We start from the raw sequence: 11,662 nt of genomic DNA on the forward strand, positions 1-11,662 counted from the left end.
CTTCCAGGCTGTTAAACTCCTGGCTCTGCTGGAGTTAGTTCATCAGTTTGTGCATCCTCAGGCTCTTTGACTTTAAGAACCTATTGATCTCTTGTCTCACTTGCTCTGTCTTTCATATACACAAGCTGAAAAGGCAGGCGTGGGAGGAGTAGCTGAATTCTTTCTCTGACCCATTTCCAGAAGAAACTGGAGGAAGTCTAGCAGATATAAGTACTGGTAAAATATATCAAGTATCTGCAAAGTGCCACTTCCTGTTCCAGAGAAATGCTGAAAGCATAGGAGAGTCCTGGGTGAGAATTCCCAGTCTCCCTCCATAACCTTAGGAAAGTTGCTTACCCTTTCTAAGCCTCAACTTCCTCATCTATAAAAATTGGGATACTTTACTCCCTAGGGCTCACTTACATGATTATTCAAAGTGTTTACCGTAAAATAGTACTCAGCATGCAGTAGATGCTCAATAGTGATACCCACTTAAATGAAACACTAGAGAAAACAATTAAAGTTTGTTCACTAATTATACCCCAAATTAGTAATAATTATGATATATGGAGACAATTTCTCCAATTTTTTATAAAATTCAACATTTATTACATATTGGCTTTATGCCAATCATACTGCAAGGTGCTAAAGATATAGTTATGAATAAAATAGATATTCTTATCTTGGTGAATCTTACATCTTAGCTATTAGTAAATGCTTTACCTATTCTGGAGTTAATTGCAAACAGTCTGAAGACTGAGCTTGCTATAGGGTAGGTACAACTAGCAAACTGATCTTCCATGCACACTCATAGCAAATGCTTAGAGTATACTAGTTTGTTAAGAGAAATTTGAATCAAGTAGACAGACAAACACTTTGAGTTCCATAAGTCATGAAGAAGGGTATAAAATACCTTATGAGACTATCAAAAGCTGCATCTTAAAAAATGTAATGGGCCAAAATCGGTTTGACTCAGTGGATAGAACTTCGGTCTGTGGACTGAAAAGTCCCAGGTTCGATTCCAGTCAAAAGCATGTACCTTGATTGCGGGCATATCCCCAGTGTACAAGAGGCAGCTGATCGATGATTCTCTCTCATCGATGTTTCTAACTCTATCCCTCTCTCTTCCTCTCTGTAAAAAAATCAATAAAATATATGTTTTTAAAAAATGTAATGGGTTTTCCCCACCCCATTCAAGCAGTTTTATGAGGAATAGTAGACCTCTCTGCGTTCTTGCAGGTCAGAGAAGCTGTGTTCCCTCCATCCCAAACTCACCCAATTGGGAGTGCTACTGTGTCTCCCATGCTGTATAGCTGTCTATGAACTATAAGTTGTTTGACTTGCTTGTATTATAGAAACTTGTATCCTTTGCTTCGGTCTTCTGGTATCTTTCCATCAATCACTGACTCCTGTGACAGCACTGCTTCTCCCAATAACAATCCTAAGAGCTGGTAGGTAACTTTGGCCAAGGTCACTGAGCTGGTAAATGGTAAGGTTAAGCCTGAACCTCGGATGTGTCTGATTCCACTGCCCATCCTCTTAACTAGACAGACCTCAGATGACCGTGCTTTGGAAATATCAAAATCTGACTGCTCAGAGGATTAATTTTAAAACCACAAGCAAAGAATAAGATCAGATGGAACTAGAAGATGATATTATGACTGAAACTAATCTAATCTTGGCCTGTGAGCCCTTTATGAAATTATGTGAGAGACTAGAATCCAATAAAGCTTTGTGCTCAGTTTGCCCAGTTTTCAATCAAACTTGCTGATACTTAATCTCATGACATTCCTAGATTAAAGCTTCATGATTCAGATTCTCATCTCTTCAAAGCTGCAGCTACAACCCTTTCGTTAGACCAAGAATATAACAACTGCGGCTAAAAAGGCAATAGTAGCTCTTTGTAGATGATGTCAGGTCCTTGCTAATCTTTCTCCACCTTAATGATAGCTATTTGTACTTTGATGATGGTGTGTGTGAGTGCACGTGGGAAACAGATCACTTGTAAATGCTCTGGAGTTCATGTGAAAGAACAGAGATTTTAAGCTAGTCTTTTCTGATTTTCCATGGGTTGTAGTGCACACTTTCTAGGGTATTTGTTGGGCTCACAGTGATTGCCTCTTCTGCTCCCCATTCAGAACAAGGGTCCATGGCCACCATGTTTATATTCATGAAATATGACCATACCTCCACTTCAACCACATTTGCTTAGACCAGAGGTGGCCATTATATCCAAAAACAACCAATCACATTCTCTCTTATGGCAGATTGCATTTGTTCCCAATTTATTTTGCTTTTTGTATCTGTGCCCTTTGGCCACATGCCTTTGCAGTTCTATCCACTAGACTCTAGTATGACTAGAGGTTGAGTATATTTTCTCTCCCTGTTGATGCTGGACTCAGCTATGTGACTTGTCAATGAAAAGTCATAGGATGCAAACTGAACAAAGGCTTTAAATGTGTATGTGAATTTGGGTCCCCTTGAGTTCCTAGTGTGTGGCCATGTAAAGAACATGCCTCAGGTATGAGCCGGTCCAAAGAGGAGGAGAGGTAGAGGAGCAGACCTGAATTCAACCTCTAGCTCATAGTCAAGCCCATCTAAAACCAGCCTACAGACACATGAGTAAGAAATAAATGCTATGGTTCTATATCCTTGAGTTTTGGCTGAATAATATTCTATTGTATGGATACCACATTTTGTTTATCTATCCCTCTAGTGATGGATGGATGTGTTGTTTCCATATTTTGGCTATTGGGTCTAGTGCTGCTATAAACATTTGAATACAAGCATTTGTCTTCATTTCTAATGAGTATATACCTAGGAGTGAAATTGCTGGGCCATGAGGCAATTCTAGAATGCTGACCTTTCAGTGCTCAGATCTGCAAAACTGTTTCTTAGTTCCTGCATAAAGAATTCTTTATTGGATTCTGTAAAATAACCCCAGAATATTTTCAGTAATTTTCCTTTGTTGTTATAGCTAGACAATTCTTGCTTAAGCTAGAGTTAATTGCTATTACTTTAAACTTAAAGAACCTAGCCGAAACCGGTTTGGCTCAGTGGTAGAGCGTTGGTCTGCGGACTGAAAGGTCCCAGGTTCAATTCCGGTCAAGGGCATGTACATTAGTTGCGGGCATATCCCCGGTAGGGGGTGTGCAAGAGGCAACTGATAGATGTTTCTCTCTCATCGACGTTTCTAGCTCTCTATCTCTCTCCCTTCCTCTCTGTAAAAAATCAATAAAATATATATTTTAAAAAATAAATAAATAAACTTAAAGAACCTAAACTGGTAATTTTTTTGTGGCCACAATATTATTAAAGAAATGGGCTCAAATATTTCTCTTTCAAAGTTTGCCACAAGGGTGGTGAATCCCCCGTGATACTAATCAAATTGGGTGACTACCCTGATGAGATCCCAGAATCTGACTTGTCTCTCAGACTGTTGCTTAGGTTACCCCTTACCTTTGGGACCAGGCAGCATAAGACCTTGCATTTAGCGCATATTCCAATTCAAAACGACTCCTTAAAGCTGCCACATGGCTCCGGCCAGGTCCTCCTTTGCTCACCAGGCAATCAGAAGAAGAGGAAGGTGAGAGAGATCCACTGCTGTTACTTGATGCAGGAGACATTAGCTGAGTGAAAGAGAAGCAGTTTCAATTATTTAATAAATCCAACAGGCTTAAAGGCATAGGATAGAATACTGTATGACTTTATTTTAACCTTCTATTCTAGGATTTCTCATATTTTAATTTATATTCCTCTCAGCTTGCTTCTGGCTTTTCCTTTTGGCCTCTGCTGGCAACATCTGGCTAGCTTACTTTACTTTTGTGACCTAGTTCTATATTGAGAGCTGGCCCATTAAATGTATGCTCATTTTTTCAGAAAACAGAGTAGGCTCAAATCAGATTTATGAAATAGATATTTAAGAAGTTATTATTTAATGGTTAAAAGATGTTCTACATTTTTTTCAATGGTGATAAGACCCATGGCAGAGTCCTTAAAATTATTACTTTCACATAAAATTATCTCCTTTGCATAAAATGGATTTATACTTTTCCAAGAATATGTCCATTTTATAAAACAAAAGAATAATGTCTGGTAAGTATGAGGACTAAGTAGAATTGTGAAAGACTTTATAAAAATAGTTACAAATAGTTAAGCATAATTAGAAAATAGAAAAGTATGAGGAAAGAAAAAGATAAGAGGAAAAATAGTAGTTTTCTTGAGTTTTTTACAACCTTGCTGTTTTTTCATTATACCTAACCCAGCTGAGAACATTAGTGCTATTGACATAATAATTTCATAAGACATGTAGATGGTTGACTTTGGTTTAAAATATATATATAAATTCTAGGGCTCTTCATAGTAGCCAAGACATTTCTAAATATAGCTCTGAGAATCATGTGATGTTGGTGTTGAAACAAACCTTCAAACTCTTCAGTGATCAAATTTCTTCTGTGTATCATTTTGAAGTCAGCTTGGTAGGCTGATGGGAACCTCCAGTGATGAGGAACTCACTGCCTTCAGATTTCTTTATTTATCTTAGGACAGCTCTAACCATTAAGAAAGCTCTTTCTCAAAATAAACCAAATCTACTTTTGCACTTCATATCCATATTTGGCCCAAGGAAAACAAGGCCAATCCCTTTGCCATATGATAGTTCTTCAGATATTTAAAGACAGCTGTTGGGCTCATCCTAATTCTTTCTACTCTGGGACAAGCATCCCTGGTTCCTTTAATTGGTTCTCAAATACATGATTTTCAATCTGTTCACCACTTTGATCTCTCTTTTCTAAAGTGGTTGTCCCAGTTTTAATTATCCTTTTAAGATATATATTTTTTATTGATTTTTTACAGAGAGGAAGAGAGAGAGATAGAGAGTTAGAAACATGGATGAGAGAAAATCATCGATCAGCTGCCTCTTGCACACCCGCCACTAAAGATGTGCCCACAGCCAAGGTACATGCCCTTGACCGGAATCGAACCTGAGACCTTTCAGTCCACAGACCGACGCTCTATCCACTGAGCCAAACCAGTTTCGGCTAATTATCCTTTTAAAAAAACATAACTGGGTCTTTTTCCTTTGCCCATTTCAGAACAGAGATGTCTCTCTCAACTTTATTTTAAGTGAAGAGCTGATGAGCAGTGTCTTCCTGCCCTTGGTCTAAACCACTGACCAGAATGTTGAAGAGTAGAGAGGATAAAACCTGATGAAACTTCTATACATCAAGCCCCTTAAAGCTGATTATGGTCCATTAGTTAGTGTAACCCAGGCCAGCCAATTCTCTTTGCATACTGTCCATAATTATTTATCTTCTCCACCAGAGGAGATTGTGCTAAGAGGCTTGGTCAATATAACAAGACAAGCTAATTTAGCAGATCTTAGTATTGTCCCTGTTTCTGGAATCTACCCTATGATCTAATTGGATATATTCCCAGGCTTGAAGCAACCATATTTCAAACATAAAGGTTAAAAGTGAGAGACTACTTGAAAATCAAGTCTTAAAGGCATCTCTCAGCAGCCAAAGCCTCTGGCTGACGCTTTTGTTGGTGGGGCATCTGCAGCCCCACCAAATATATGACTTCTCCCCACATGCTATGTTTCAGGACTGAGGAGAAGGGAAAGGAAGGTTGTTTTATGCCCAAAGACTGACGTTTCCTTCTACATCCTTTTTAGAGGATCCAGGAAAGAGTCATGAGCAAGAGTCATCACTGCACGACACAGCAGGCAGCAATTGTAGACCAAAAAGCCTTTTCCACTAGAGGAGATTCCCGTGACTATGTTGAGATTATTTTTGGGGGCTGGAGGGGAAGAAAACAGTCTTTGACTAGTTCCATTTGAGATTTAGTTGTGCAATCTCAGGTTGATGCTGTTTTCCCCCACCTCATGCCCCTTCTCTCCGTATGTGCATCTGTATGCAGGCCTGTATATGTGATGCTCATTCCCCTCTTCTATAACTCTCATTTGCATTTGGGAATATATTATTTTTGAATTAGTGCTCATGTTTTACTTCCTTGCCTATTTTCAAATGCTATCTCCTTACCAGGTGTATAGAAAATTGAGGCAATTATAGAGAAAATTAAACCAAGCAGCTCCTTGATATTAAGGGAAGAAAATTCCATTAACCTGATTACCAACATATTTCACTTGCTGCAATATATGTGTAGCATAAAAGCAATGCCTCCCAATTAATGTATGCACTAATTATAGTGATAATTTTTCCTTTTCTCATTGAACATAAATGAACAATGGCTTAATATTTTAGCTTAAGTATCACTATATGTAGGAACATGTATATAGAAAAATTAGTTTAAATAATTACCTTCTAACATATTTTTTATTATTTTCAAATTTCTACATTTCAATTTTTTTTTTAACCTGGGTATGCCTGTGTCCACTTGCCTGCCTGATTGTTGTTGAAATGGCCCCCAATTCACCTTGGATTTGCTTTGGCCCCCTAGATGCAGTCAGTTCTGCTCCACCCTACGATCCTAATAGGGTGAAAGAGAACAGAGTTATGGACCCTCACACTCTTTCCCTAAGCAACATCTTACCTACATTCCCCCACATCCTTGGACAGTCCGGGCTTTTTTAACAAACACATTTCAGAAGCTAAATTTCTTACCTCAATGTTGCAGAGGCACTCTTCTAACTTGGTAACAACTTCAGAAAATTCAGGTCTTCCCTGTAAAATAAAGAAAGGACTTGTCTCCCCAAAGAATAAAAGAGAGGTAATGCTGCTTGGATTTTAAAAGAGGGTATTTGCATTTGTAAAGAATGAGATAAACAAAAATGTATATTTTTATTTAAAATACACTTGTATTGAAGTGTTAATTGAATGTTCCTTTGCTGTTCAGGGAGGGATGTTGAGTCTCCTGATAAAGAGCTTTAAGTCAGAATTTGCAACTACATTCAGATAATAAAATAGTGGAAAAGCTTTAATTAGCTTTGCATGTTTTTAAATGGCAGGTTTTCCTCTTCAAAAGGAAAGAATAAAGTGAATACTAAAAACTATTAACTATTTCTGTGCCTTATACTGTCCAAGTCTCTGTGGGAAAAGAATTGCTAAAGCTAATTTTATAATTAGCTTCACTTTTGAAAATACCATCTCAGATTCAAAGCTAAGATCAATAGAAAACTCATGACCACGTCCTATTTTATGGGTTTAAGATAAACTTTTTATCTTCAAAAAGTGCCATTAAGGACATTGTCCACTATGAACCTCCATGTCTGATGAGTTTGGTTAAACAAACATTTATCATAATCTGATTGAATTTCATACTTTGTTCTAGTTGCTAGGGGAATTTTTGAAAATGTTGGTCTCTTCTGAAGAAATTATATACCTCCTTTGTCAGATCCTAAGGACTACATAACCTATCATTTCTCCTTTTATGAAACTTTCACTGCCGGAGGTAGATAGCCCAATTTAACATTCAGGTGCAATAACCAACTAATTTAGATTTTTAGTAGAACAATTTCTCCCTTAATATCTAACTCTCCCCTGAGGATACTGCTTCTCCATAACCCTCCCAAGTGGGAGCTGTTTTCTCTTGCATATTCCTTGTACCTCTATATTGGTGGGGGGTCGAAATGGGGCCAATGTGGGTGGGTCTTTGTCTTACTCACTTTCAAGTGCTTTCTCCTCTAAAAAAATACCAGCTTTTTCAGTTATACTGTTGAGTCACTCTCCCGCATTCTTTGAAGATTTTAATGTCACCGCTCACTATCATGCTCTTAGTGTTTTATTATCCAGGTAGATAATTATTACAATGGCCTGACTTCTGGGTTCTTTGGTCTCTTCTTTGGCAATAATCTGATCCTCCACCTTCTCTTAGTCCCTTAGTTCCTCTGATAATACCCCTGGGCCCTGTTACAACGTAACAATGCCAGATTCCCCTCCTTGAACTCTGCCCTCTCAAGCTCCCTCACATCACTCTCTGGACTCTATGTCCTTTCTTTCTAACTCACTTCTTCTGGAACAATGGTGCCAAAAATCTTTGACCACACAAACCATTTTATCAGTTAGAAAACAACAACAAACACAACTTTTTATTATGTCCATTTTCAAATATACCCTAAAGTAGAAAAGAAGAGTACAATACCCCACCCCCCATATATATGTGTTATTCAAACTTAAAAACTATGTTTCTGTTAATATTGTTCCATCTAGCTATCTGTGGTCTAATCTATATTTCCTGTCTTGTTGTTGTTCATTTTGCTATCTTGTCATTCACCTCATTTTCTCCCTTACTTTGCAATCATAATCAGTCTCTTCCACACAGCCTCAACTCCCTTGCCTTATCATTTATTTTGTACACATATTGGAAAAATCTCCATGTTAATTAAATACATCTTGATGGGTTTTACTTCAAAATCACAACCCTCTAACTTCAAGTGGACCGTCAGTACAGCCTAGAGAGCCTTCTACATAGTTCTAGTTTATTCTCTTATATATATACGTCTTATATATATATTCAATATATATATTGAATCAACCCTGTTCCATACAAGTATAAACTCTGGACAAAATTCAAAAGATAGCTACCTGAAGTCAGTAGAGTGAACAAACACAGGTAGAATCTAGAAGAAAGTCAGTTGGAAGAAAGGAAGGACATGAAATAAGTTTCCACATTAATATTATTTTTATTACTATTATTCTTGCAACATTTACCCTGGGAGCACACCCATCTGCATCTTAGGGAGAGACTAGAATTCTGATGAAACATCTGCAACAGGTTTGCTTTCTTAAAGAACCAGGAGATAGGATTCAGGGCAAGCAGAGTGTACTAGCTATGGTTTTATAACAAATGATCACAAATGTAATGGTTTAAAACAATACCCACTTATTGTCTCACAGTTTCCATGAGTCAGGAGTCCATTATAGATCTATGAGGTCCTTTGCTCAGGGTCTCATCAGACTAAAATTCAGGTGTCATCTAGCATTGTGATTCTCTGAAGCTCAGGGGCCTCTTTCAAGCTCAATGGTTATTAGAATTCATTTCCTTGTGGATTTATGACTCATGTTTCTGTGTTCTTACTATTGCTCAGGGATGACTCTCAAGCTTTTAGAGGATGTTCACAGTTTTCCTTGCCACTGGCCCAGTTATAACCAGTTCATAATATAGCCATTTGCCTTTTCCTGTCCAGCAAGCTTCTCTAGCTTCTTCCTCTGTGACCAACTGGAGAAAACTGCTCTGCTTTTTTAGGTTCATTTGATAGGTCAGGTCTGCCCAGGATAATATTCCTTTTGCCAATATGAGGAAACATGATTATGGGAGTAATACCTCATCATGTTCACATGTTCTGCCCTTATCCAGGATGGGGGGAAACTATCCTTGGCATGCATACCAGGGGACAGGAGTTTTGGGATCATCCAAAGCAGTGAACAGAGATCCTGGAAGAAGAGAGCCTGAAAATGCTAGTTCTAGGATCTGCATAAAAACTCTGCCTAAATCTCTGAACTACATTGACATGGGGCAGGCTCTAAGCAGCCCACAGAGGCTAAAAGACATAAACTGATATTAGATCCCTTGTCCAATACAAAGTATTTTTCTTGCTATTTTTTCATACTAGAATTATCTAATTTTTATTCTCTGCCTGTGAGAAATCTCTGCTCTCTTCAGGCCCAATTCATAAGACATATCCTTCTTAAAATGTCCAAGTGATTCCACAAAATAATTTCCCCTCTATATGGATTTACTTTATTCATCCTTGTATAACTAAGTATTTATACATCTATATCACCAGCTAGAAAGTGTTTTGAGAGTAAGCCATGGTTGATTTACTCCAGCATACCTATATAAGCTTAGTAGAGCTCAAATTTGTTTTCCAAATTGCATCATGATAAAAAATTATCCAGAATCTGACTACCCCTTGTCTAAAACACCAGCATCTCTTGCTTATATTATAATTGAATGACTAATTTTGCTGCTTCTGTTCTTTGCCTATTAAAGTATGCTCCCAACCCATAGCTAACATTACACTCAATGGTAAAAAGCTGAAAGAAAGCTTTTCCTCTAAAATCGGGAAAAGATAAGGATGCCCATTCTTTACACTTTTATTCAAGATGATATTGGAAGTCCTAGGCATAACAACTAGACAAGAAAATTAAATTAAATGTATCCAAATTGGAAAGGAAGAAGTAAAACTATCACTATTTGTGAGTGACATGATATTATATATAGAAAACCATAAAAATGCCACCCCAAACTGTTATAACTAATAAAGAAATTCAGTAAAGTTTCAGAATACAAAACCAATATAGAAAAATACATTGTGTTTCTATATACTAATAATAAGCTATCAGAAAGAGAAATTTAAAAGACAAACCCATTTACGATTGCATTAAAAAGAATAAAATACCTAGTAATAATTTTAAACAAGAAGTTTAAACGTCTGTACCCTAAAAACTATAAGACATCAATAAAGGAAATTGAAGAAGACACAAACAAGTGGAAAGATATTTCATGCTCATGGAACTAAAACTATTAAAATGTCCATATTGCTCAAATCAGTCTATGGATTCAATGCATTCTCTATCAAAATTCCAATGGTATTTTTTATAGAAATAGGACAAATAATTCTAAAATGTGTATAAAATAACAAAAGACCCCAAATAGCCAAAGCAATGTTGAAAAAGAACAAAGCTAGAGGCACTACACTTTCTGATTTCAAAGTCTAGGGTAACCCCCAAATTAATTGGAATAATTATAGAGGCAGTGTTTATTAAAATTAATTTCATTTTAAAAATTTAGCCATCAGCTGTTACATTTTGGGGGAACACACTGTATATTATGAAGCTATAGTAAACAACACAGGAGCCAAAATATCATTTTAAAATATACTACATTTCAAATAATGCTTACAGAAGCCTCTAATTATTCTCATCTTAACTAGGGGAAAAAACCAAAGCTCTTGCATTTATCTGTAAGGCATGCAGATTCCCTGACCTTCTCTTCCCTTCTGTACTTGACCAGCTAACTTCCTCAGGCCCAGCACACCATCCCCTCAGGGACTTGACACTTGACATTCTCTCCACGTGGATTGACCAGCGTGTTCACCTTCACCTTCTCCACCATATTTAGAGTCCCCAAGCCAATTCTGTCTATTCTCTTTTTTGCTTTATTCCATATAACTTATCACTAGTGACTTAATACATATTTTCACATTGTTTATTGTTTATATCCCCTCACAGAATGTCTACCCCATAAGGGCAGGGATTTATTATATTCCACTGCTCTGTCTCCAGTGCCTTGATCACTCCCTGTTCTACAGAAGTTTTCCAATAAATACTTATTGAATGAATGACAAAAATGAATGATTTTGTGTTTTATTTATATTTTATTTCAAACTATCTTATCATATGGGTAGAGGATTTTTATTACAATTTGCTTCAAGTTTTTTTTTTAATTAATCAGTGACAGAGTTATATGTGAATAGCCTTTTTTTAAACATCAAATTACAATGTATTAATATTTCATTAGAGGATTAAAAGGGCATCAAAATAATGGTGAGATTTAACATTTACTAAATATTTAGAGCATTTCATTTTTCTGTTATAATATTTTGTAATGTAGGCATATATTACTTCCATTTTAAACACAAAAAGGCAGAAAATAAGAAAAATAAATCGTTTATCTAAGGTAGTCTAGTCAGTAAATAGCAGAGTTAGATTCAAACCTTAGG

The 11,662-nt window shown here is 36.8% G+C and overlaps 1 protein-coding gene across 1 annotated transcript in view; it reads right to left on the reverse strand.

Moving 5' to 3' along the window:
- LOC118723395 (serine/threonine-protein kinase TNNI3K) overlaps window positions 1–11,662 on the reverse strand; it is a 287,655-nt gene that overhangs the window by 49,023 nt on the left and 226,970 nt on the right. The window contains exons 22-23 of the mRNA XM_036445648.2: window positions 6,603–6,662; window positions 3,439–3,608 (exon numbers count right to left, since the gene is read on the reverse strand). Coding sequence (XP_036301541.1) covers window positions 3,439–3,608; window positions 6,603–6,662 — 230 coding nt within the window. The remainder of the gene's footprint in view (window positions 1–3,438; window positions 3,609–6,602; window positions 6,663–11,662) is intronic.

This window comes from Pipistrellus kuhlii, unplaced genomic scaffold (assembly GCF_014108245.1).
Source record: "Pipistrellus kuhlii isolate mPipKuh1 unplaced genomic scaffold, mPipKuh1.p scaffold_m20_p_2, whole genome shotgun sequence".
Taxonomy (NCBI): domain Eukaryota; kingdom Metazoa; phylum Chordata; class Mammalia; order Chiroptera; family Vespertilionidae; genus Pipistrellus; species Pipistrellus kuhlii.